The sequence below is a fragment of the Terrapene carolina genome, unplaced genomic scaffold (assembly GCF_002925995.2).
Source record: "Terrapene carolina triunguis isolate 2854851 unplaced genomic scaffold, T_m_triunguis-2.0 Scaffold629, whole genome shotgun sequence".
NCBI lineage: Eukaryota > Metazoa > Chordata > Testudines > Emydidae > Terrapene > Terrapene triunguis.
The window spans coordinates 4,166,859-4,194,477 of record NW_020664980.1 but is presented as its reverse complement, the minus strand read 5'-3'; the positions used below and the strand labels follow the sequence as shown (position 1 = coordinate 4,194,477).

General features: G+C 43.9%; 1 protein-coding gene across 3 annotated transcripts in view; it reads left to right on the top strand.

Moving 5' to 3' along the window:
- ARHGAP26 (Rho GTPase activating protein 26) overlaps positions 1 to 27,619 on the top strand; it is a 443,229-nt gene that overhangs the window by 301,941 nt on the left and 113,669 nt on the right. For all 3 annotated transcript variants that reach the window (XM_026659432.1, XM_026659434.1, XM_026659433.1), the window contains exons 15-17: positions 9,044 to 9,131; positions 11,495 to 11,553; positions 16,930 to 17,035. In XM_026659432.1, coding sequence (XP_026515217.1) covers positions 9,044 to 9,131; positions 11,495 to 11,553; positions 16,930 to 17,035 — 253 coding nt within the window. The remainder of the gene's footprint in view (positions 1 to 9,043; positions 9,132 to 11,494; positions 11,554 to 16,929; positions 17,036 to 27,619) is intronic.

The following is a 27,619-nucleotide window of genomic DNA, read 5'->3' as shown; positions in this document are numbered from 1 at the left end:
GTGAGATACAGTACTTCAGAGGTCAGTGCAGACCCAGCTGGGCCCCAAATCTCATTTAATGTAGCAAGGTGGGGGGCATTGTCTCTCCACTCTGCTCTGCCACAAACCTCAGGGGTTGCAAGTCCCTCAATCCCATTCACATTCACATCCTGTCAGCCAGCAGTATCAGCAGTCATGGCTGACCCGCTGCTGCCCCTGCCAGTGTGTGGGAGTGACTCTTTGGAATCAAGGTAGGGGCATTCCTCTCTTCACTACCTATTGAAAGTCTGCTGTCTCAGGCAGCCACCTATGCCACATACCCCTGTTGCTGGTCCTGTTCATGTGGCAGTAGCAATGTACAATAGGAGCCAAAGAGTTTAAGGTTGATATATCGATGCAAAAGTGCAGCAGAACTTAGAACACATACAGCTGCGCACACAAGAGAGCAGTTCAGTACTTTTTTTCGCTCTGGAATCTGAAATGAAGCCATGACAGGAGGATGTTTCCACATGGGTTTCCAAAGAGGTAACCTGCTGTAAGCTGAAGCATGTGGTTTTCAGTCCTGTTTCAGTTGGATTTACAATTTCATTTATTGCTTTAGCTCTAATAACTCCATAGGGAAAAATACCCACCCAGAGCGCCAAGCACTCTAGACATGCATGACAAGAACACTTAAGAAAAGTTGTAAACAGCCAGTTAACGTGGTAACATTCCAACCCCATCTCGTGGTGTCTAGTGCCTGGTAGGCCCAATATAAATTAGCAGGTGTCTCTAACTAGTAGATGTCTGTAACTGAATATTTAGTTATTTGTTCAGTGCCTTATTGTCACATTCATCACTCATTGGAAAATCTGTTCTCTGTGGGACTACTGTGCTGTCTACCCTTTGGACTGCTGCGCTGTCCACCCTATTGTCCTCTCTCGGTTTCTCTCCCCCTTCTCAATCTTTGATCCTCCTCCGTTTTTTCCCCTCTGCATTTTCTCCTTGCAGCAACTCCAATTTCCAACCCTGTGTACTTCATCCCCACCCCTATCTCCAGGCTAGCCACTAAAGTGATCAGTGATTAATTCGTTTAATGTTGACACTGACATTTCATAATTGTGCTTTAAAGTTGGTAGTCCAGTGAGGCTAACAGGGGACCGAGGCGGTCACACCTGCAAGTCATTGTTCCAGGCTCCCTGCAGACTAAGACAGACACCACTGCTTCAGTCACACTCTGTTCATATTTGGAAGCCTATCTCTGCAGCCATAAGGGCTATTGTTTTAATGAAAGTTTATCATAGATTATGGAGAATCTGAATATGTCCTATGGGCCACGTAACTACCAGGGCCGCCCAGAGGATTCAGGGGGCCTGGGGCAAAGCAATTTTGGGGGGCCCTTACATAAAAAATTGCAATACTATAGAATACTATATTCTTGTGGGGGCCCCTGTGGGGCCCGGGGCCTGGGGCAAATTGCCCCACTTGCCCCCCACTCTGGGCAGCCCTGGTAACAACATCATCTGGGCTGGATCTATCTCATGGGTCATACGTTTGCCAGCCTGGCTCAAAAAAGCATCAGGTACTGGCCACTGGCAAACATAAACTGCTACTTTGAGTGCACCCACCGCACAATCTGATCTGATATGCCAGGACCTCTGGTTTTTTGTTTTGTTTTGTTTTTTAACCAGAATGCGTAGTGTTAAGAACTATCAACGCATTTGGAATTATTGTCTCCACAAAATGGGCCAAATCATGGCCTCTGTTCTGCTCTCTCAAATAGATCTGTTTCAGTATAAGTTTCCCTGGCTGGATTTGGTCCTTTGCGGGTTCTTTAGTGCTGAGAGGAATCAAAGGTTTTGGCCACCATCCAAAAGCATCATCTCCTTAGTAGCTGAAGACACTCCATCTTTGGCCTCGTGCCTCACAATGTGGTGATCTAGTCAGTGTTTGTGTCTTGCCTGCCATGTCTTCATTAGCTGCTGATGTCTGAAGCATAGTAATGAGGCCTAAACTCGCTGGCAGGCTAGATGATTAGGGGTGTCACCCAAGTAGGTGTTGCAAGGTCATTTATTTTAATCCCTGTTGATCTTCAATATTGTTATTGTCTGGCTGGAAAAGGACGTGTCCTGACCTCCTCATATTAACAACAGAACCCAAGGGGAGTATCTTTGCTGAGTACCAGCCTCAAGGCAGACACAAGCTCTCTGTAAAGGGACTGCCGAACTGAGCTCTGCTTTTTCTCTCCCTCATTCGCTCCCTGCCTTTTTTTAGGACTTAATGCGTTTAAAGTAAATGCAACATCCTGCTCAAATGTTGACTATTCAGATCAAAACCTCATGAGCTAAGGAGCCAGATTTTGCTTACAACTTCAGGTTTCCCTTATATTTAGAAATGAATGTGGTCAGCATTAGTGATTCACATACAGATTAAATGGCAAGTGGATCAGGTTTCAGGGAGCAGTGATTGGTGTAAGTGGCACACTACTGTGGAGACCTTCAGAGCGACCCTTTTCTATAGAAGGTGCTATGCTGCTCTGGGCTCAGAGCTTGGAGGTATTTGCAGATAGCACTTTGCATTGGCAGCAGCTGCATTAGACTCAAATACAGTACCTGCCACGCTCTTGCTGTGGGACTCGTGTACCAAAGGCAAATGATTTGCTCCTCAGTTTCCCTACTGGTGAAATGGTGAATACCTCTCTGTCAGGGTTCTTTTGAGGCTTAATTCATCAACATTTGTAAAGTGTTTATATTTCTTTAGCCCCTGCCATTAAATGTCTCCAAAGAGTTACTTATTTATCAAGCACAGCTGTTTTTGAAGCATTGTATTAAGACATGCACACAAACACAGGATAGTAATAGAATCAGCATGCAAATCTGTTCTTTAGAGGCGCCTTATATACATGGTGGAGTATAACGTATTGAGTGATCCTACTGATCCTTGCCAATGTAGTCAGTGGTGAGTGAGATTTCCTATAGCCATTGGCCTTTATGATGAAATATCTTTATGGCTGTTTTTGAAACCATCTTAATGTCACCCAAGTGGTGATTAGAATTAGTACATGATTGTATTTATCATAGAGAAAGTGGTGAGGAATTGAAATAACAGCAGCGGTGACTAGTACTGTTCCCCTCCCCCTTACATCTCCCAGAAATTTACTAAAGACATTCTGCAACATTGGCTGCAGTACTTCTGGGAAAGATGTCACTGGATAGGCTAATCGGCATTTCAGACACCATCTGGAAGAATCAGCCTCTGGGGAGCAGCTGTGCCATTGTATGCAAGCGTCTCGCTGTATTTCCATCAGAGTGCTTGTTTTTTTCCAGGGTTTAATCATTCTTAGTCATTTAACTTAACATCAAGCTGAAAGTTTGCGACCCCAGCTAACTTGATTCTCTGTGCCATGGGAGTTGTTTAGTTGGTAGTATGCCTGGGTGGGCAGGCTCAGGATTGGAGATGATGCCTCTCAGTTTCTCTCAGTCACCAGTGCTATTGTCTACAAAAAACCCCAAAACGAAACCCACATCCTGACTTCTGCTGATCTTGGAATTTGTTGTGTTTGGGGCTGCCTTGTTTTTCTTCAGACGACCACCACGTGATCCTTTAAATCAAACATCAATCTCTGTCCGTTTGTTAAGCTTATTCATAACAGTTCGGACGCAGTGGAAGCTCCATGTTGTGGGACGTTTATGATTAGGCAGGACAAACCCCTAGTAAATGTGCATGGGAAAGGATCTTGCACTGGCTGGTACGGTGGTGGGGGTGGACAAGTTGACCTCTTCCATGTCTGTTGTGATGAGGGGTTCATAGAAGAAGAAATGTTCATGCTTCTGTTTCCCATTATTGTTCACATTCATCTTTGCTGTGTTTGTCTGAACATACATCTTGCTGAGTCTTCGCTAACTGGCTGTGTTGGCACTGATATAAAAAACCTTTAACTTCTGCACATTGTGACCATATCAAGTTATTTTTAACCAATAAAAATTGCCTCCTTTTAAAAAGCAAGTCAGATGGCAAATCACACTGAAACTGATTAGGAAGGATTGTGTTCGTTTGTGTGATGTCTGTGTGACACACACTTGATTTTTGTCATTAATACAGATTTTTTTTTCACTACCCCTTTTGATTTTTTTTCCTTTAAAATAAACCCATTGCCATGAAGGAAACCCAAACTCTTTTTCAATACAAACTTTTAATTGCTTTCAAAATTGCACAGTTTTTACCTATTGTTTTAAAATTCAGGAACATATTATAAATGAGTGCAGAAAAAGTAACCATTGAGTTGAATCCAGGGAATGATAGAGGGTAATCAGCTGCACCCAGCAGCGTGCTGTTTGACTTTAGTAGTCATTATATGCTTCGGAATTCTGTGTTTCCTGCAGGCTGGCAGTCAAGCACTTTTTCAATTGCATCAAAAGGACCTGCTCCAGTTTTCACTGAGATCAATGGAAAGACTCCCATTGTCAGATCAGGCTCACTTTCTATTCTCATGCATATCTGGGTTGTTTGCAGTCAGTGTCCCGAGCTTGTAATCAAGGCCCAGGGTTTTATTTATCACTCTTCAATTAATATAGGAAATTATTATAGTCAAATTCACCTACCAATCGTTAAGAAATTGAGAATTAAATTAGACAATAAATGAACTCAGAAATGGAATGCAAACAAGCACAAAAGCAATGGGAAGCATGAACTTGTGCCTGCAAGAGGAACTTATTCACGGCTTTCCCCTTCTCAAACAGTGACCAGACAATGCTTTTCGATCCTTACCTGGAGGAGCCAAGATCTTCACTCGTTGTGCAGATTCCATACCTGAGCGTTTACCTGGGTTACCACCAGTGGTGCCAATTAATGCAAACGTAATGGGGGTTTTTAATGTCATTTGGTTTTAATTGTCAGTGACAGTTGTCATGATGATCTCTGGAACATGGCCAGTTGTCTGCTAGGAACTGGACTGAAAATGCCCACTCACTTCACATAGGTCACTGAACAGCCACCTGACGGTAACTGATTCGAGCAATCCTTTAGCCCTGTAGCACTGAAGTACAAAATGCTAGAAGTCTGCAGGAAGAAAAAATGGTTCCTGCCTTTTTCAATCGTTATTTTCCTGTAATGGCATTAGGATGTTACACCAGAGCTTCCACAGAAACTGATAAAATACTGCCTTAAATATTGTCTGACTACAAACAGTGACTTCGAAACAGCCCTCGCTTCCTGATCTAGTTGGAGGCTCACAGAGATCAGAGAAGAGGCAGCATGACTCCAGGTTTCTAAAAGCACAACTTCCTCTGCAGTTGTTTCAGATCTTGGGTTTTGGAAGTAAACATTTTGCTGGCCAAAGCCTCGTATTCACTCCGTGCAGAACAGCTGCATGTGTTTTGTTTTGTTTTGTTTGTTTGTTTGTTTCTTAAAGGGAATTTTAAAAAGAAATACACAAAGGGAAGGGAGGCCCACGGAGGAGATGAGGGGAAGGAGAGGAGTGAGTAGTGTTTAAAAATAAAAATAGAATAAATGAACAGGCTCCTTCACTCCAGATAGGTGCACCATATTGAGCTCAAAACCCATTTTGGCCCCCATATGCTGTTGCAGTGTCAGGCCATAAAAGCCCCATAGCCAACCAGAGAATTCCCCTGGCAGAGACATTGTGAAGACAGCAAAATGAATGCCCCATAAAGGCCAGTGTAGGGGGTAGGTCAGGGTCTGCAGATGGTGGGGGTGGGGAAGGTGCTGTGTACTACAGAGGTTCTCAGCAGATTGGGTTGAGTGCCTAAATTACTTTGGGAGCCATTTCAGCTCCTGAAGCAGCCCAGGATTAGGAGGGTGCAAAATGACTTTTAAGCCACTTACCTCCCCAGTCCCCCAACTCCTTCCACCCAATTGCAAAGTTTATATTGTGTCTCTACAAGGTGCAGCACAGAATCGCTCCCTGTGTTTCTACACTGCCAAGGCGCCAAGAGGGTCTCCACTGATGGCCTCTTATTTGAGCCCTCATGATGCCAAGTGTAGCAGCCTGTCTGGGTTGGGGATAACTGGGCCACGCTTTCCCACAGAGCCTGGGAAAGCCTCTCCTGAAATCCTCCAGCAGAGGGTGTGGAAGAGCCATTTACAGCCGTTCATTTACCTGTCGTGTGTGGGGGTGTGCGCCAAGCTGCTTCCACAGTCTTCCTGGCCCCTGCTGGGTTGCGGGAGCCAAACCTGGCAGTCTCCATGAGTGGCAGGTAGTTGTGCCAGTGAAAACAGAGGCAGTCACGGTGCTGAGGACCCAGAAGGAAAACAGCATTGCCAAATGTTCCCTTCGTGTTCAGGGCCTGATCTGGTGAGGTTCTTGAGCCATGTAATAAGGAGTTCAGGGCACTCAGCAGAATCTTGCATGATTGGGCTCGACACCATCAGTTTCACTGCTGATTAAATTTTTGCTCCCTTTTATTGGGGGAATGCTTAACTGGCTGGACTGTATCAGAACCCTGAAGCAGGCTCTGTTAGTGCTATATGCAGCGGCCCTAGGAGCTGCCAGTGGGGAAGGAGCATTCCTTTGGCAGGGAGGTAATAGTGGACAGTTGATATTTGTGGGCTGGAGGAAGGCAGCCATCCACAGCCTCATTGGGTTCCCTCCGTGTGTGTCCAGGCAGGCCGAGGAAGATGTTTTTGTATGTCTCTTTGGCCAGAGGAAAGGGCTGGAGAGTAGCCACTCACCACGGCGTAGCTGGAGAAGCCTTGGGAAAATGAGCACCTTGACATAAAAGGTGAGCTGCTGGTTTACTCTGATCTGGCCACAGTTTGCGCAGCGGTTTTCTTCCCCTCTCTGACTGGTGCAATGGATCATCTCTCCTCCTGTGCTTTCATGGTGGCATGTGAAGGAATGTGTGGATTTGGGACTCTCAAAGTTAAAAACAGCCCGGGGGCAGGCCTGGTGGTTAGTACTTTGCACTGCCAAGCAGGAGACGTTGGCTGCCACTCCTAGCTTAGGCGTCTCATTTTCTGGGCTGCTAAGTGTTGAGCCCAGTGAGTGCCTGGAAGAGCTCCTGAGTCCGAACTAACCCTTCTTGGGCAATGATGATGGCTGCAACATCAGGAATTAGAAGGTGAAGGGCAGAGTTAAAGCTGCACAGGGCAGAGTCATGCATGCACACGTGGAGGGCAAGGATCAGCGTGGGAAAGGAAACTGCTGATATAAATATGAACATACAGCACTTAGAGACTGCCAGAAGTGTTTAATTTGTTCCCAGGTAGGCTCTGAGGATCAGAAGAGTCAAACTCCCAGCATACCAGAGAGATCGACAGGGAGGTGCAGAAATTGGCAGCCCTTTTTGAAAACAAAGATTGCTCAGGAGTCTCTGGACAGGCTGGCCTGGAAATGAAGTATATTAAAATGGATGTGCTTAAGCTCCGAGAAACTTGCCTCATATTGCTATAAAAAGCCTTCTAGCCTGACTGTTATTTGAGTCTTTTTTTTCTTCTCTGTAATGTTACATAACGTTTGTTTGGTTGGAGGCCTGGCGTAGGAGAAGACTAAATAGCTGGTTTACTAGATGTGGTTCATGCAATGGCTTGCACATGTAAAACTTGCCAATTTCTTCTCACTTAGAGCCAGGCTCTGTCTTCTGTTGTCTTGCTGTTTGAGCCGGATTGCCCCTAGAATTAAGAGAGTTGAAGTAATATTTGACATCTCTCCAGGGCTTGCTCATGTTGTGGAAGTTCAGAAGTTTTTGTAAATCTCTGCATGTGACTCCAGGGATGGGGAGGGATGAATCAGACATTTAAAAAATCTTTAAGTCTGCCAAGGAACGGTCTGCTGAGAAGAGGATGTAGGAAACTAATAGAATGACATCAAGAGGCCAGAGGTGAAAAAACAAACCAAAATATGATTTTTCTAAGCCAATGACCCGCCCGCCCCGTGCCGCCTTCCCAGACTCATTGCTCTACAACATTTAAAAATAGGGTTTGGTATTTCTCCCCTCACCATGATACAAATAAAGTAAACGAGAATACCCTACATTCTCCATCACCCGTATACCTATAGAGAAAGCTGACCATGTACAAGTTTCCTTGCTGTAGAACTCTGCCAGCAGGGCCCCTGAGGATGTTTGCAGATGTTCCTGCTTTTGCAAGCCAATGGGAACTTTATGGCCGGAGTTCTCCCTCCACCTCCTAGCAGCAAATGTCAGGCTGGCAAAAGCACTCATCTGGCAACAGGTTTCTGGAGTGGCAAGCTAGGGTCTACCAGGTCAAGTGACACAGTGGATCATTTGCTGACACGCTGCTGTGCCAATGTCCTGCTATGTAGTGCTGTGTGCGACAGCTTTGTTTCCTCCTTTTACTCCAGCTGCAGAACAAAGGGGGTCAAGCGCATGTGTAATTTCCTCAGTTGCCAGCAGGGCTAGGTCTAGTGGTGGTTCTGCCCTGGGCAAGCAAGCAAATGTCTGCCTTTCCCAGCCAGCAGTGTCACATGCACACAATTATTGAATGTCCTATTGCCCCTGTTATTTTGTTGCCTTAGGCACTTGCCTGCTTTAATTGTATGATACAGCTGGCCCTGGTTACTAGTGGTCACTGTGCGTTCCCCACCACTAATTTGTACTGCTGTGTGCCCAAATCACTTGCCAGTCATTTAGGCATGCCTTGCTGCCATTGTCCTTATATTATTTATACTGCAATTATGTCCCAAAGTCTACATTAAACGGCGTGTGTCTAGTCTGTCTGCCTCTGTCTGATATTGTTCTGCTTCCATCACTGTAGTATCTAAGCACAGCAGTGTCTTGAAACCTTTTTTATCATCACGCTTGAAACAAAAGCATTGGTCCCATCACCCATGAGTGATGAGCTCCTCTTCTTTTTGCTTTTGAACACATGCAAGTGAGTCCTAGTGTCCAACCTGCGGTCGCCGTCTTCATCCATATCCTTGTGAGCTGGAACAGCTCTCAAGGCTCAAAAGTATTTGCTGGTGTTGGTTATTTGGCGAGACCATTGAGAAACTGGGTGGTGGGATTTTCCTTCAGAGCTAACCCCACAGGAGTAACTTTGGAGGTGATTACGTTGTTTAATGTGTTCTCTTTGAGCCACTCATTCTTTTGTTGCCTTTCTTCCCTAGATCCCAAAACAGCCTCTGAAACAGAAACGGACATCTGTGCTGAGTGGGAGATAAAGACTATCACCAGTGCACTGAAAACTTACTTGAGGTAGGGGAGAAACGCCTCCTGTGTTATATGTCTCCACAAGTGTGTTCTGTAGTGTCCTGGGGATAACCTCACCCACTACCCAAGTTTCTTGACAGGGGAGCGAGTTTAAAATAACTAAGGAAGAGACTGCTCTTAAAGAATCCACCTTGGCTTTTCCACTGAACCCCATGCACGCTTGGGCAGGACTTTGGGAGTTTACTGAATACTGTACAAATGCTAATGTGTAGGGTCTATTTTGGTCAATTTCACGGTCATAGGATTTAAAAAATCATAAATTTCATGATTTTAATCTGAAATTTCACGGCCTTGTAATTGTAGGGGTCCTGACCCAAAAAGGAGTTGGGGGGAGGGTCACAAGGTTATTGTAGGTGGGATTGCAGTACGGCTACCCTTACTTTTACGCTGCTGCTGCTGGCGGCGGCACTGCCTTCAGAGCTGGGCAGCTGGAGAGCGGTGGCTGCAGGCCGGGAGCCCAGCTCCGAAGGCAGAGCCGCTGCCAGCAGCAGTGCAGAAGTAAGCATGGCCTGGTATGGTATTGCCATCTTTTACTTCTGAGCTGCTGCCTGCAGAGCTGGACCATCAGACAGCAGCCGCCCCTCTCCGGCCACCCAGCTCTGAAGGCAGCGCAGAAATAAGGGTGGCAATACAGTTACCTCCCCTAAAATAACCGTGTGACCCCCCGCAACTCCCTTTTGGGTCAGGACCCCCAGTTTGATAAACACTGGTCTCCCCTGTGAAATCTGTATAGTATAGGGTAAAAGTACACAAAAGACCAGATTTCACGGGGGGAGACCAGATTTCACAGTCCGTGACGTGTTTTTCATGGCCCTACTCAGGTGGTACAGCCGTAACTTATAAAAGCTTATTCTTACGTATCTCACTGTTAAGTTTGTCTCTTGATTCAGGCTTTTCCCTGTAAGCGAAGACACAATGCAATCCAGTATGCTGCTGTCTAGCAAATCTGTTGTCCTGATGGCTTAGTGGAAGAAAGTTCAGTGTTAATTTGTTTTTCCAAAAGGACCATGAAAATTCATAAGGCTTTCTTTGATATCTAGGCATAGAACTGTACATGTGGGTACAGTCCAACCACACGAAAACTGATGCCATTGTTACAATTGGGTTATCTTCTATTATTGTATAAGTATGACATGTAACATCATTTACTGAAGCACTAGTTCAGAGAAAGAAAACTGATACTGTGGAGAGGAATGTTAGAGCCAACATCACACTATTTCCTTTGGTACCGCCTTAAAATTAATTTCTTCCTGTTAGTTATTTAGTAATAAAGATATGCAAGAATTTGTCAGTAATTAATAAACTACAAACTTCTAATTATGGGCCCCTTCTCATCTCTAACCTTCATTTTAATTGCATTGCATTATGCATTGACAGGTAATATTAGAGATGGGATGAGCTGTTCACAGACTGGTGGTTCCTAATCCAAAAAGAGGGCTACCCATTAGTTTGCAAGTAGCAATAGGTATTCTGTTATGCAGAACATGCTGCTACCTGCTACGTCCGTATTTTTAAAGCATAAGAAAATGAAACAAAATCCAACGTGGATGACAAATGTCGTTAGGTTGGTCGATCTCAGCCTGGAAGGTCACAAAGCCAGCACATAACTTTGCATGAATGGCAATCTTTGCTCCAGAGAGTTTCTGAACGGTTAGCACAGGAATAAGGTGAGAGTATGAGACACAGGACTGGAATAGTAGGTCATTTCACAGGTCAGGACTGAAGTGTATAGGCAAATTTGAGAGGAGCCCATGACTAAAATATCAGAGAAGCTGCAGGACAGGATTGCGATCCATTTTAAGATCTGCACAGAGAATTAGCACAGCACTACCATGTGCCAGGCGTAGCTTTAGCCAGTGCTCTTGGTCTCTCGTTTTCATCTGCACCAAAGTTTACACAAGCTTTCCTTCAAAATACATGTTAAGATTTCCAAGGCATGGGTGGATGTGGAAAATTCATTATGGAAATGATGATCGTTAGAATTTTAGTGCTGTTTTCGGTAACACATTTTAACATCGAGTCGCTTAGTATTTTGTTTATATATAATACAAGGTTTCGAGAATTTATAGGGAGGTTTGGCCTGTGTTATTTCTTTTATATATCTTGGTCATTCTGAAGTGGTAGTTGATTCAATTAAAGAGAGGAAAGGAAGACTAAAACAAAGCCCCCTCTGTATATTATGTTTTTTTCTGATGAGAGGAAACTAGTTAGGAAAGTTGGTATTGCTTAGCTGTGTCCTTTATGATTTAAGAATGGGTTTATGGGAACAGCAGACTCCAAGCTGCTTTTCAGTGATTCAGTGATTATTTTATTGCTCAATTGTATACGTTTTGCTATTCCTATTCCAGAATGCTCCCTGGACCACTCATGATGTACCAGTTTCAAAGAAGCTTCATCAAAGCAGCAAGTAAGTTTTTGTGCATGTGTGCTTGTCACAACCTTCTAAAGAGAAAAATTCCTTTGCAAACAACCAAATGTAACCCCAACGCCAGTACTGTCCCACTGAACTCCTGATGCAAGACAGATTTTGGTAAATGCTGTAAAACAAAATTGGAATTGAGATGCAAGGTGCATGTTGTTGGGTGTACTGTGTTTTTTTTTGTTTTTTTTTTAAGAGTCTAGATGCTGGTGGGTGGGAAGTGGGAGGAAAACATATTGGTACCACAGATGGGTTAATGGAGTTCTAATTAGTTGTATTTTTCAGTCCTAATGTCATGAAAGCATAGCTGTGTATGGGTGGAAGGGACCGTGAGATCATCTAATCCAGCCCGCTAGGCTGAGGCAGGGCCAAATAAACCTAGACCAACCCTGACAGGTGTTTGTCTAACCTGTTTTTAAAAACTCCACAACCTCCCTTGGAAGCCTGTTCCAATGCTCAACTATTCTGGTAGTTGAGAAAGATTTTCCCAATATTTAACCTAAATCTGCTTTCCTGCACATTAAGCCAATTACTTCTTGTCCTACCTTCAGTAGACACAGAGAACAGTTGATCACCATCCTCTTTATAACAGACCGTAACATATTTAAAGATGGTTATCGGGCTCCCCCTCAGTTTTAACCTTTCCTCACAAGTCTGGTTTTCTAAACCTTTTATCCTTGTTGTTTTTTTTTTTTTTTTTTTTGCCAGCCTCTGTACTCTTTCCAATTTGTCCGCATCTTTCCTAGTGTGGCACCCAGAACTGGACACAGTTCCAGCTGAGGCCTCACCAGTGACAAGGAGAGCAGAACAATTACCTCCCATGTCTTAAATATGACGCATTCCTGTTCATACACCGCAGAATATCTTTTTTTAGCAACAGCATCACATTGTTGATTCATATTCAATCTGTGACCCGCTATAACCCCAGATCCTTTTCAGCAGTACCTAGCTAGTTATATCCCCATTTTGTACTTGTGCATTGGATTTTCTTCTCCCTAAGTGCAGTGCTTTGCACTTGTATTTATTGAAATTCTTCTTGTTGATTTCCAACAAATTCTCCAATTTGTGAAGGTCATTTTGAATTCTAAGCCTCCAAAGCACTAGAAACCTCTCCCAGCTTGGTGTCATCTGCAAATTTTATAAACATGCTCTCCACTCCAAACTCCAAGCTATCCAAGTCATCAGTGAAAATATTGAATAGTACCAGACCCAGGACAAAGCCCTGCAGGTCCCCTTAGATATGCTCCACCAGCTCCCTCCCCGTTTGACTGCAAACCATTGATACTCTTTAAGTATGGTGACAAGTTTCAGAGTGGTAGCCGTGTTAGTCTGTATCAGCAAAAACAATGAGGAGTCCTTGTGGCACCTTAAAGACTAACACATTTTTTTGGGCATAAGCTTTCGTGGGCTAAAACCCACTTCATCAGATGCATGGAGTGGAAAATACAGTAGCAGGTGTATATATACACTCTACATGAAAAGATGGGAGTTGCCTTACCAAGTGGGAGGGTCAGTGCTAATGAGACAATTCAATTAACAGTAGAATACCAAGGGAGGAAAAATCACTTTTGTAGTGGTAATGAGAGTGGCTCATTTCAAACAGTTGACAAGAAGGTGTGAGTATCAGTAGGGGGAAATTAGTTTTTGTAATGACCTACCCACTCCCAGTCTTTATTCAGGCCTAATTTGATGGTGTCCAGTTTGCAAATTAATTCCAGTTCTGCAGTTTCTCGTTGGAGTCTGTTTTTGAAGGTTTTTTTGTTGAATTGCCACTTTTAAGTCTGTTATTGAGTGACCAGGGAGATTGAAGTGTTCTCCTACCGGTTTTTGAATGTTATAATTCCTGATGTCTGATTTGTGTCCATTTATTCTTTTGCATAGAGACTGTCCGGTTTGGCCAATGTACATGGCAGAGGGGCATTGCTGGCACATGATGGCATATATCACATTGGTAGATGTGCAGGTGAACGAGCCCCTGATGGTGTGGCTGATGTGGTTAGGTCCTATGATGGTGTCCCTTGAATAGATATGCAGACAGAGTAGGCACCAGGGTTTGTTGCAGGGTTTGGTTCCTGGGTTAGTGTTTTTGTTGTGTGGTGTGTAGTTACTACTGTATTTTCCACTCTATGGTCAGCCCCCAGGGCCACTGGAGCAGTGGCCGCCGCCTCCGGAGCAAAAGCTCGGGACCGGGTTAGCCCCCGAAGCTGGAGCAGGAGCAGCGGTCAGGGCCAGAGTAGCCCCTGGGACCAGTGGTCATCCACCGCCACAGGAGCGGTCAGCATCGCAGGAGGAGTGGCGAAGCTGGAGCAGTGGCCAGCGGTCAGCCTCCAGCAGGTTCCGACTGTTAGTCTTTCCTCCCCCTTCTGCCCCCTGGGGTAGTTTTAGTAAAAGTCACAGAGAGGTTGCGGGATTCTGTGAATTTTTGTTTATTGCCTGTGATCTGTCCATGACTTTTACTAAAATACCCCCATGACAAAATCTTAACCTTATTTATAACACTGATGTCTAGGGCCTCATGAACATAAGTTGTACCACTTTAATTATACTGGTATAATTAAAGCAGTACAATTCTAGTGTGGATGCAGCTATATCAGTATAAAAGTGCTTATACTGGTATAGCTGATTTCCACATAGCACCTTTGTATCAGTACAACTGTGCTCCCACTAGGGGTTGTATCACAATAGCTACTTCAGTTAAAAAAAAATCACAAATTCTAATCAAAATAGCTATCAGTACGAAATCTGTGTGTAGATCAGATTTACAAGTGACAGTAGCATTTATTAGGCAGTGCTTCTCCATTAATCTAATTCAATCTGTGCTATCTTCAGAAGTCTCTCTCTATCATCCTTTCTTCCACTGCTTTTCAGTAGTCCTACTGTTTTATCATTGAGGTTCATAGTTCTGATCAGCTGTTATGTAGCAGTTTGGTTCTAATTGCAGTGGAGATACAGCTTCATGAAATGAATCCCCCACTCATTTAAGCAGAGATAGTGACAAGTGGATGTTAGTCACTGAAGTCTCATTATAGAACACAGATGCATACCAAATTCCTACTACAGTTATGGGAAGGGTTGGTACAACCACCTACTGAGATTGCCTGTCACTTCCCATTTTTAGACCCTGTTTTCAGTTGCCTATAATTTTGTCACACTTAACAGTTTGAGCACAAATTTGCCATGAAGTGTGTACCTCGGGCTGATTTTTTTTGGAAAATTTCAGCTAAAATGGGTGCCGCATTTCTGAGAATGAGGCAAGGGAAAAATAAGGTGGTTTTTTTGCCTAGGCTAAAAAGTCCTGGTTACCTTTTCTTTCAAAAGCTCTAGTGCCACCATACTTTTTAGGAGGACTTGAAATTTGATAAGGGATGTCAGTCGGTGGCTTTTGTGTCAGGGATGTGACTTTTTGCTGTCCCCATGAAAATCTGCCCACATTTAGCCAAGTTGTAAGCCTTTCAAAAATTGTAGCTCGTACATGCTCTGTGGAGACTTTTTAGATTTTAGCCTCTAAATTCCCCAAAGATTCATCTGCTATAGGCATGCTCCACCCCCTCACCTCATAGGAGTGTAGCGAAAATAAGTTGACTAATATTTGAAAAGCACTCGGAAATGAAGTGATGAGTCTATAAAGAGAAAAGTCTATGAAGAAATGAGCAATTCTGTCTTCAGTACAAAGCGGGAATAGTGCTCAGTAAACAAGTCCTGGGGCCTCACATTGAACAATGAGGAGAAATCAAAATATTGAATAGCTGCTCATTAAGTGAGCACTGTCCATTCTGTGCATTGTATGAGGCATGGGCTCTGTTTGGTGTGTAATTATGGATTTAAGTTGCAGACCTTGGTAGATATGAAGCTGTTCAGTGCTGTTCTGAGGTATTGAATGGCGTTTGGGACCAGGAATCAGGACTCCAGTTCCCTTATTTCAACTCTGTCACTGACCTTGGGCAAATCACTCAAATTCTCCATGTTTCAGATTTACTTCTGTGAGGTTGGATGTTGCCTTCTAAACTCACAGGGCCATTGTGAGGTTAAGTTAATTGTTTGTAAAGAGTTTAGCATCCTTGAATCTCAAAACAAGAACCAGGTATGTAGCTGCTGATATTGCTAGTATTTCATTTGGTACGTTAATGTGCTGAACTGACTCCATTTGAACCTGCCCTTTCTAGAAGGGAAAGGGAGGATGAAATATCCAATGGAGGGCTTTTAACAAGATGGCTTCCAATGACTTTATCACCAAAGGTCTCATGCTATAAATGAAATGCAAATATTAAGATATTTCCACTTTTGTGAATGAAATAAGGATGACCAGTTGTCAAAACCTTTCTAGTTATCTGGCTAAAGTTACCCTTATGGAGATTGAACATTTATCATACAAGCACATTCAGTTGCTTTCTGTGTTGAAACAAGCCAAATGGTAGCCACTTGAATTACAATCAGCCTGTTCTCCGGTCGCAAGTGCCTTCGCTTTGCTTGGCATTTTGTCAACCTCCATCCTCAGTACTTTAGTTCACCCCCTTTGGTTTGCGTGTCCCTTTTTTTTAGAAACTCGTTTTCATCATGGGAGACTACGTGGGTAAAAAGAAACCTTAGAATTTTGAGGCCCCACAGTGCAGCTGAATAGAGAGATGATGCAAAACCAGGGCTTCAAGCTAGAACTGGTCAAGAAATTTTTCTACAGCTGTTTTTTGTTGGAAAATGTCAATTGCCACAACCAAAACTTCTCATGGAAATGTGCTAGATCTGATGAAGGTTTGATCAGGAAGGTTTCTCAAATCCAGAACCGAGGGGAGGGGAGGGGGGAAACAGAGACAGACGTTCCCCATCACCCCCCAGAATAGCCTGGTGTTTACAATGTGGAAGGCCCAGGTTCAAGTTCTTCCTTTGCCAATTTCACTCTCTCCTGTGGGAACTGTTCCGCTTAATATAAATAATTTAAATATTCCCCGTAGGATGGACTTAAACCTGAGTCACCTGCATCTCAGTTGAGTGCCCAGTCTGTCTGGTGCAACAAATATTTAATTATTTATCCCAAATGGAACAGGTCCAACAGGAGGGATTGAGAGACAGAGACTGACTCTGTAGCTCGGCTATTGGCCATTCTGATCTCTGAAATCTTGAAAATCTTCACGGGATTGGTGAACCATTTACTACCCAGCTGTATTCAAGACACCTACATTTCTGATTGAATCTCTGTCCTGATCTGGGTGGTTTTTATTAGTTTAAAAAAAAAAAAAAAAAAAAACAAAAAAGAAAAGAAAAAAATACTCATTTCCCAAAAAAAGAAACAAGAAAAAATAAAATAAAATAAAAAAAAAAAAAAAAAAAAAGCAGGTAGCAGATGGAATAGTTTCTTGTTTCCCAATGCAGAGCTGGAGAATCAAGAGTCCAGAATCTCAGAGATCCACAACCTTGTTCATCGGCTCCCAGAAAAAAACAGACAGATGCTGCAGATGCTCACGAACCACTTGGCAAAGTAAGTGTATGGCTTTGATATACTTTCTTTTTTCCACCATCCCTAAAAGTTAATAGTCCAAGAAAAATTTCTTATGTGTGTGGCGTCTTGAGTCAGATCTGACTGCATTACGGTAACTGAAAACCTATGTGTGAAAGAATCATTAATGCAAAGAAGGACATGGAGAAGATGCAGTAGGAAAGAAATCCTAACTTTCTGACTGCTGTATATGATCACTCCACATTTGTGGTGCTTCAGTCTACATTAACCACTTCATTGCTGTGTCGTTGTTTTAGATAGAATGCACGTGCTGTGCTGATGAAAATGTACCATTGCTTCCAATGGCAGGTTAATAAGTGATTGTTGTACTGGGGTTGCAATGGAGAGCCCATAGTAATGGGAGTTAAAAGCAAATCAAAATTGTAAGGAGATCAAAGTTATCACAGTGATATGGTAGACTACATCGCCACATCAAATATATTGTCCCTATGCAGCCTGATTCATCATACTGCCAGTGCTTAGGTCACTTTGAAACGTTTTGGGGCAGAGGGTTTGGTAAAGTTTTGATTTCAGTGATGGGGTGGCCTATAATCTGCCCTCATAATTGCCCTAGAGCTCATTGGTTAGTGTTTAAAGAAGTGAAAACACCACCCAGAGTGACCGAGCAGTTCACATGCCAGCTTCAGGGATAGGAGACCGTACCTGGCCATTCCTTCACCATGTATACAGGAAAGATTAGCAAGGAGTCGAGGAAACGTTGGAATGAGTTAAGCGGGTTGTAAATAAAAAATTGGGAAAGCATAAAGCTATCTATTAAAAAAAAAAAAAAACCACCAGATGCTTTCTTACGACCTTTGTGCCTGTTCTGTGGAACCAGAGCAAGGCTGTTTAAAAAGCAGAAAAGCTGGTTTAGATCGTAGTTTCAAAACCTCAGATGCTTACAGGCTCAAGCCAAAGGAGAGGGAGTTCCAGCTACTTCCACCAGCCAAATATGCACAAGGAGTCTCATGACTGCTTCAGTGCTTTGCATTATTTTTTTTAGTGGTTGTTGTTTTATTTAAAGGAGAACTCGTATTTAGTCACTGTGGTATTCGGAGGGGGGAGGGAAGGAGCAGGAGAGCACAATGGACTTTGTGCGGTTTTAGCAGAGCTTCGTTAAGAGAGAGAAGGGATTTAAGAACAAACAAACAAATCCTATAGAGTGTGGCAGAATTTGTTATTTTTAAGGGTAAAATGCCCTTCGCAGTTTTTCCCATTACGTCGCTCCTCCCAGGGAAAGGCAGGAAGTCACTATAACTAAAGGCTGCTTTGCTGCTTTTTTGTTTTTGTTTTTTGGAATTGGAATATTGAGCCGAAAGGGCCTGCAAAGACATTCACTGAATTCCAGGGAGCATTGCCTGCATGTGCTTGCTATTAATAGCTAGCTGTATTGTTTTGCTTATAAATAAAAAGGTATCCATTGTGGTTGGGGTCACCCTGTTAGTAATTCCTGAGACACAGTCAGATTATAGGCTCTCATCAAATAGCCAGCACTCATTACAGTCCTTTTGTCATCCTCACATATGAAAGTATTTCTTCTCCCACATTGCTATGTGTAGCCCCTTTGTCTAGTGAAGCTCATGTTGCTGTACTAAAAGACACTTTCCCTCTGGCCTGGAGGCACCATCCCTAGGGATAGAGGAGGACAGTTCAGTCCCTTTGGCCTGTTCAATCTGTGACCTCACTGCTGAGGCTGTTGACTAGGGGGACAAGTAGTGCCAGAGGTAACCTTTAGTGAGATAAATGGGTGTGCAATTGATTTTAAGCTTTATCCTTATCTGCAGAGGATAGTTCAGGCAGATATTGTGTGTGTGAGCCATGGGAAGGAAAGGGGAATTGTGCATGGTGAGGACTGGAATGATTTATGGAAAGGGAAAGATGGCAGTGTTTTAGGGCTTAGGAGATGCAGAGCAGACAGGATTCTTTCAGTGGGTAGAAGAAATCATCCCCTGGATTGTTAATGCAAGTGAATAATTTTCACTTTGCTAATGCATACATTGCATGATTTGCACACGCAGAGGGCTAATGTCTCTCCCAATTTCTCAGCAAAGATTTAATAGTGTGTGGCAGAGAGGCCTCACGTTACTGAGACTTTTGCTACTTTCACAAAACACACTAAATAGTATCTTTTGCTAGATCATTATAGAGGTCTCTAAATACATGTAAACTGCATTGGTCAAATAAATGAACAGGGTTCCTCTTGAGCAATATTATCTCTGATGCATTTTGTTTGCTTTCTCGCTAACTTGCAGTAGAACTCTTAGCAATTAATGTGGACTAGCAGAGTTCTACTATTAATAAAATTGCTAATACAGTTGATACATTTGACATGGCAATTATTAATTAAAAAATTAAAGATCAGTCTCTCATAAGCATCTCTAAACTCTTAGTACGTGTGAAGTAGAGCATTACCTAGGAAATGCTAGAACACTTATCTAAGCTAGAGGCGTGGTTCTCATACAGCTGGACTCTTAAATGTGGTAGGCTGGAGCTGTGGGTGTGGCAAGTGGTACTTGAGAGTAGAACACTGTTTTCAGTCCCCACATGCTTTGTACATACGCACAGGCACAGAAACAGACTCTCCAAACTCTGGGCGAAGGTGGGTTTTGCTGTTAGGCTATATGACCACTTAAAAGAAAGTGGAAAAGGAAAGATGCAGGAGATGGAAGGGTGGGTTTTGAGGAATGCACAGAAGAGAGCAAATCATAGACAGGAGACAGGGAAAATGAGAAGGCTTGAAATGAAAAATTAGGTAGATTTCAGCTGCTAGGTTATTACATTTTACTTTATTCATGTTGCTGCATATATTTTTTGTTCATTTTTCCAGGCAGTTTTATATTCTAATAATTTAAAATATGATGCATGTGCAGCCTACGTCAGGACTATTTCAACAGCAACCAAACACTGTTTCCTCTTCCCTCTTGCCTTTCAGACTCAATTTTCTTGGAACATACTATTAGGTTAATCTTTGGTCCATTAAGAGTTTAAACCTGTATTTCTCCTTCACAGACGCACCCTCACTGTTTCTGTGATGAATCCAGCTTTGATTTACTGTTACTATAGGAGGATAGTGATGTTTGTCGTGATTTACTCAGGAGTATCTCTGTAGGAGGCAGGGAAAACCCACGCTGACTTGAACTGTCCCAAAGTTTGCAGCTGTTCTGGCCTATGTCAGCAGGAATTTACCAACTAGCATTTCAGCAGAGGCATCTCTAGAAGTTACAGTGACACAGATGACCTGTCAAAGTGCCTGGGGTTTCTGTTTCAAAGCTGGTGTGAAAGCTGAGCAAAGAAGCTTAACTGAAGTCCAAAGCATTTTAATAAGTAAAAGGTTAAAAAACAAAAAAGCTCTTGTGAACACCTTGTTACTGTTTTGAATTACAGGATTCTCTATTGTTTAATCCATCTGTTACATGTCAAACTCTTTCCTCAGAGGGAAGGTACTCAGGATTCCAGGTTTCAGAGTAGCAGCCGTGTTAGTCTGTATCCGCAAAAAGAACAGGAGTACTTGTGGCACCTTAGAGACTAACAAATTTATTTGAGCATAAGCTTTCGTGGGCTACAGCATCCGAAGAAGTGGGCTGTAGCCCACGAAAACTTATGCTCAAATAAATTTGTTAGTCTCTAAGGGAAGTACTCCTGTTCTTTTTTCTGGATTCCAGGGTTTATGGAGGAATTATGCTAGGCTAAGAGCAGGTGCAGAAATGAAATAAAACAGTGTTCAATTAAATAGAGTATTGCATATTTCAGGAGGGTTCCACCAATCCCTGCACTCTGTTTAAACTTTGGTGGATACATTTTAACTAATTTTTCCTAATAAAAGTGGTGTAGTACTTTAGTGCTGGCATTCGACATTTGTTTCTTCACGGCAATTTGGCTGGAAGCTCATTTTTCTTTTGGTTGTATGGAAATGTCTGTTACAAAGTAGGTCACTGCAGTGTTAGAATTGTGCCAGGGCTGAGCCCTGTTAGTTCAAGAAGCAGCCCGGGAATGTCTCATGAGTGACATGAGTGTGTGTTTTCAAGGTAGGGCTGGAGTCCGGATAAATAAAATTGATCTTTCCCCCATAGGTTTTTCCTTTTGGTGTTGACACAAGGTTGTAATTTTGATACTGTTACAGTTATCCACTTGGAAGGGCCAAATACTGTTATGCATAGAAACACAAACAAGCACTTACATTAAACATTTTTGAAATCTGTGAACATTTTTAAAAACTTTTTTTTTTTTTTTTTTTCAAAACAGCAGAATGAGATTAAAAACATTTCATATAAAATCAGCTGGAGTTAAGAAGTCTCCTTGTAGAAAGAAAACTTCTGGGATTTTTCTTCTTTCTGGGGGGAAGAGAGGCAGCGGTTAATCTGCTATCCTCTACTCTGTGGTAACTGGTCATAAACCAAATGCCATCTAGCAACTCACTTTTTCTTGTAGATTTTTAAGCCTTTTTGTCGCTTAAATCCCTCTTGGGCCCTAACACCTATCCTTAGGGTTGGTCTACACTGAGGTTTTTGCCCTAGTTTAAACACTTGGATATGCATAAACACTAAAAGGTTACACTGATATAATCAAATAGTTTTTTCTTCAGTGCAAAGCAGAGTGTAGTCAAGCCCTTTGTTGCCAGGTGTCCAAGAAACTGTGCTGATTACACCACGTCTCAATCTTTGGAGCCAGATTTCACTCCTCCCCTCCCCCCCACAGGTGTTTAAATAAGGAGTACCGTATATACTCGATCATAAGCCGGTTTGTTTATAAGCCGACCCCCCCCCCCCCCAAGATGGATATTGGACGGGTTTTTATGACCCATTCATAAGTAGACCCTATAATTCAGGGGTCAGCAAACTTTGGCTCCCGAGCCATCAGGATAAGCTGCCGGTGGGCCGAGATGGTTTGTTTACCTCGAGTGTCCGCAGGCATGGAGATAAACCTAAGTAAACAAAGTGTTCCCAGCGCACCAGCTGCTTACCCTGACGGGCCGGGACAGCAACTGGTGGAGAAATTTTTGGGGGGGGGGGGGAGAAGCTGGGGGTCAGGGGAGTAACCCCTGTGACCACCCCCCACGTGACCCCACCCCTAGCCCGGGACCCCCACACTCTCCCCATCCCATCCCTTCCCACATTATCTGGGGAGGGCCAGGGGAGGATGTCTCTGACCTAGCTGGAGCTGCTCCGGCGGGCCGGGCAGCGCGGCCGCAGCCTGCTCTGGGGGGCGGGGCTGAGCGGCATGGCTGCAGCCTGCCAGCCCCGGAGCTGCAGCTGCTTCGGAGGCTGGGGGGAGAGCAGCGCAGAGAGACTCTGGCCCCGCCTCTTCCCTTCTGGCTGTGCTGCCTCTCCTTGCTCCCTCTGTTAGGGGGAGAGGCTGTGTCCCACCTCTCCCTCTCTATACCCGTTCATAAGCCGACCCCCTTCTCTGGTGCTTCCCTTTTTTACTAAAAAAATTCGGCTTATGAACGAGTATATACGGTAAATGCTTTGGAGATGCAGAACAGGAAGATTTTGATCCATTTACATTTCAGGAGTTAGAATTTTTAGTCTCATTGCTTTATTTTTATATCTGAGAATGTTTTGTTGTTGTAGCTGTGAGAACCATGCTCATTAATAAATACTTTGTAGTTCTATAGCACCTTTTATCCAAGGCTCTTGAGGCGATTTTGATCGTGTTTCCCCTTGTGACTCATATCACCCATTGCTGTTTGTCTTTCTGTCTGCAAACATCTCCTGTCAGTCTGAGGCAACAGACTTGCCATTTTCTCTGGGCTGTGCATCTATTTCCTTTTCTTGTGAAAGATCAAAACAATTAAATGTATCGTGTCTAAAGTGTGTGTACGTGCATTTAGTAGGATTCATTCTCTTTAATCATTCACAGCTGCAGCCTGGCCAATGGAGACTTGCTCCCTCTGCTTTTGCTACAGTAGTGTATTTTTGGTTTTCGTGTTCTAACCAACACAGTAGTGATCACTACCTGTAGCACAGATTGTTCTCAGCTTCTCAGCCTTGGTTTCCGTTGGTTCTGCAAGGCAGCTGCTCTCTGATGTCAGCCAAGAGTGGAGGTTACACAGCGATCTTTCTACATTATGGCTCACTAACCTGTACCTGTGGGGCTGTGCTAGAATGAAAGAAGATAGGAGGATGGGCTATGAACTGGAAGTGGAATAAAACTAATTCCAAACACTTTTATCAAGGTCTTAAATCATTTTCTTACTAAAGGGTCATTGGCAAGAAAGTCCTCCAGGGCCATGTGCTCAAATATAATATAGCATTTGCTGTATTGTTTGTGTTGCATAGTCGTATCTTTGGCCTGGGTAGCATATATACTTTTTGCACTTAGGGGAAATGGACAACACTGCAGGCCTGCTTTTGGGCAGACCTAAATATCCTGGTAGAGGCCATGTTCCCCCTTGGTACTGAGTATGGCACTTACCTCTACACTTTCAGCAAATGACTAGATCAGGGGCGGGCAAACTTTTTGGCCTGAGGGCCACATCGGGTTTCAGAAATTGTATGGAGGGCCGGTTAGGGGAGGCTGTGCCTCCCCAAACAGCCAGGCATGGCCCAGTCCCCCGCCCCCTATCCGACTCCCCCAGCTTCTCACCCCCTGATGCCTCGCCCGGGACTCCTGCCCCATCCACCCCTCCCTGTCCCCTGATTGTCCCCTCCGCCCCATTCAACCCCTCGTCTCATTCCTGACTGCCCCCCCGGGGACCCCTGCCCCATCCAACCACCCCTTCTCCCTGTCCCCTGACCGCCCCCGGAACTCCTGCCCCTGACTGCCCCCTGCCACCCCATCCAACCCCTCCTCTCATTCCTGACTGCCCCCCTGGACCCTTGCCACCATTCAACCCCTCTGTTCCCCGCCCTCTGACCACCCCGACTCCTATCCACACCCCCGCCCCCTGACCACCACCCTGAACTCCCCTGCCCTCTATCCAACCCCCCCTGCTCCCTGCCCCCTTACTGCGCTGCCTGGAGCACCGGTGGCTGGCGGCGCTACAGCTGCACTGCCCAGAGCACCAGGACAGGCAGCTGTGCCGTCTGGCTGGAGCCAGCCACGCCACCGCGCAGCACAGAGCACCGGGTCAGGCCGCGGCTCTGCAGCTGCGCTGCCCCAGGCACTCACTGCCCCACCGCCCAGAACATTGCGACAGTGGCGCAGTGAGCTGAGGCTTCAGGGGAGGGGGAACAGCAGGGGAGAGGCCGGGGGCTAGCCTCCCGGACCAGGAGCTCAGGGGCCGGGCAGGAAGGTCCCACGGGCCGTGGTTTGCCCATCTCTGGACTAGATCAATGAATCCTCTCATTGAGGCACCTGTTCAGGAAGATGAGCTGTTGCAGGGGTTTTACCGCGGAGGCTTTTTTCCCCTGAAGGTGCAGCAAGCAATCAGGCTTTTTCTTCTTGGCCTGTCAGGCTCTGATTTCATCCTCATGGCTGCTGTTTGTGCTGCTGATTGGTAACTGTTCATTTGTTGGGTTTATGCACTATTTCCAGAAAGCCATTCTTGTCTAGGACAGTCTGGAAATTTCCACTTTTCTCTGGGGCCTTTCGGATGCTTCTCTCTCTCATACGTTCTCTTCCCAATCTGGTGGACAAAAGAAAATAGCAAACCAAACTCTCTGGACCTTGCATGGAAAAATTAAACAGAGTTCCTCCTTCTATTGCTATTCTTTCTTTCCCACTTCAGTGGGAAATTTTAATTTTGCCAGATACTCATGGCCTAATCCTTTGGACTGAGACACATTACAGCCCTGGACAGAGATCTGGACCCGCTCAAGTTTGTGATTAACTCCTAGGAGAGATCTCGGGTTATGATCTCCTTGGTGCTTACTCCTACTGTGGAATAAGAAGAGAGTCACACCATTAGAAGTAATCGTAGTTCAAACATAGGTTAATATTGCTCAGTGTTGTTTGGTTCTGTGCCTATCCTGGCTGATATGAATGGTAGTCAGCAGGCATATCAGGAACTTCTTTTCGCCCTGTCTCCTAATATAAGAACAAGAGATAATGCAATGAAATTGAAAGGTGACGAATTTAAAACTGATAAGAAATAATTTTTCTCACAATGCATGATTGGACTGTAGACCTCATTGCCACAGTATAACATTGAAGGGCAAGTAGTTAGCAAGATTAAAAAAGGGCTTGGAGTTTTACATGTATAACAATATTCAGCATTCTAATAGTAAATACTTTAAAAAAAGTTTTTGAAGGCATATAAAAGCTTATGCTTCAGAGTTTAAGCAAATCTTAACTACCAGGATTTAGGAAGAGAGTCTCTTTGAGGGCAGATTATCCCACATCTTCCTACTGCAGGGTTTTTCGCACCTTCCTCTGAAGCATCTAGTGCTGGCCACTGTTGGAGATAAACAATTCCTGTATTGCTATGTTACTTCAGACTCAGCTGATTGCATAGGCCCTTTAAAACAGGTGCCTATTCATTGTTGACAGAAGATCTCGGATTTCTTGGAACACACTGGGGTTCCCACACTGAGCAAGCTTTAATGTTCAGTATTTTTGTGTGAGAAGTTTCATGTAAAAGTTCAAAACAATTAAATTTGTGTCAGATTGGCATGATGATCACTGAGCACAGGCAGGCACATCTGCCCTTGGAATGAGATTATAATCACTTGGTGAAAGTTGCCACACCAACCTTTCTGCCTGCCAGGGCTTTTACTTTGGGTAGCACTGTACCAGAGTAGTTATAAATGTTAATGGGAACGTTTAGTTTGTTCTCCTTCCCCGAGCTCGTAATATAACATCATATTCCGTAGGGCTTACTAAGTGGAGGTCTTTCAGATAGATTCTTAAATGCTTTAGTCCATGGGGGTGGGCATTCATGAGTCAATGCACATTTTGCAAGGGTTCTATTTGGTGTCAACAATCTAAATTTCCCTACTCCACTGTTCTTCACCTGTTGCTATTTCCAACCCCATGGCTGTACTGCAAAAGTACTACACCTGTATGTAATTTGCATTGGAAGGCACAATATAGATATCAATTACACCTGTACCCCGATATAACGCGACCCGATATAACGCAAATTCTGATATAACACGGTAAAGCAGTGCTCCGGGGGGTGGGGGTGGGCGGGGGAGGAGGGAGAGGCGGGGCGGGGGGCTGCGCACTCCGGCGGATCAAAGCAAGTTCGATATAACACGGTAAGATTTTTTGGCTCCCGAGGACAGCGTTATATCAAGGTAGGTAGAGGTGTATTATTTGTTCATTTAGATCAGTTGCCTCTGATCATAATCACTGGTCTTAGATGTTATTTCTCCACTCCCTTGCTAGAAGAAGGATTTAGTTTAGATTCGACTGTGGCTTGCTTCATGACCATAGCTTGATAAATCAGGATGGTTTAGTACGAGTATCCTTCCATAGAAAAACCAGCATTATTTTCTGTTTAAAGTAGGTTCTGATTGGCACTCTGTTGTCTGTTTTGAGGTCTCATTGAAGCAAATGTGACTGGAAATCAAGAGTTCTGAGTGCAAGTCCCAGCTCTGCCACTGACTTGATGTGCCATTGGGCAAGTCACTTTATCTCTGTGTCTCACACAATCTGTTAAATGGGGATAACATTTACCTCAGAGGGATATTGTGAGGATTCATAAGTTAGTGTCTATAAAAGGTGTTAAAAAAACCCTGAGATAAATGGGCTAAATACATGCTAATTGTTACTTCTGCTTCTCTCCTTCCTCTTGGACTTTCCCTGCTGCCCCCCTTCGGCCCCCCAATCAGTAAGGCTAGGGAAAACAGACATTAGTTACAGAAAAATACTACTAACTTTATTTTGGATTCTTCTGCAATCTTCTGAAGCCCAAACTCTTTAATCTTTATGTGGTTCAGAGTGCTGCAGGGTGACTACACTCTCCTGTTAGGCAGAGAAACCCTACCACCCTCTCTGCTGTCCTATATGCTGAATCCCCTTTGCTGGCTCCATCTGGCTCCAGCTCCTACCCAAACTTGTCCAGCTGGTTTTCAAGACCAGAGTTATTAAATCTGGCACCTTCCACCATCATTAAAACTAATTAAAAATGTAATGAAAAATAAACAGAAAAAAATATTGCACACTTGAGCAAAGTATTCCAATTTCGCACCAGCTCTGAAATTACTGGCAAAAGAATGGAGACTTACTATGTAGGGAACGGAGTATTTTTGAATACTCTGTCCGCCAAATCAAGAATATTTTTTTAAAAGCAAATCCTCCAGCAGTTTTCTCCACAGTGAGGCCTTAACCTGGATAGCTCTAAAAATACCACAGGCTGAAGTGCTACTTGCTAATTCACCACGCTGGATGTAAAAAGTTGCTTCCAACAGAGTCCCACAGGCAGGAAGAGAGATGTGGAAAGGAAAAGTTATAACAATAAAACTTTACACGTCAAGCTCAAAAGCATGTCTCTTTCACCAACAGAAAAATAAAAAATATTACCTCACTCCATCTAGTCTCTTACATATTTAAAGGCATTTTTTAGTTAGAAGATGGATTCTCTCTCTCTCTCTCTCTCTCACATGTGCACATACACATTAAGAGTTCTAAAAGTGACTAGTAATTTTGGGTGCCACACTTTTTGGGTGCCAGCTTAAGACC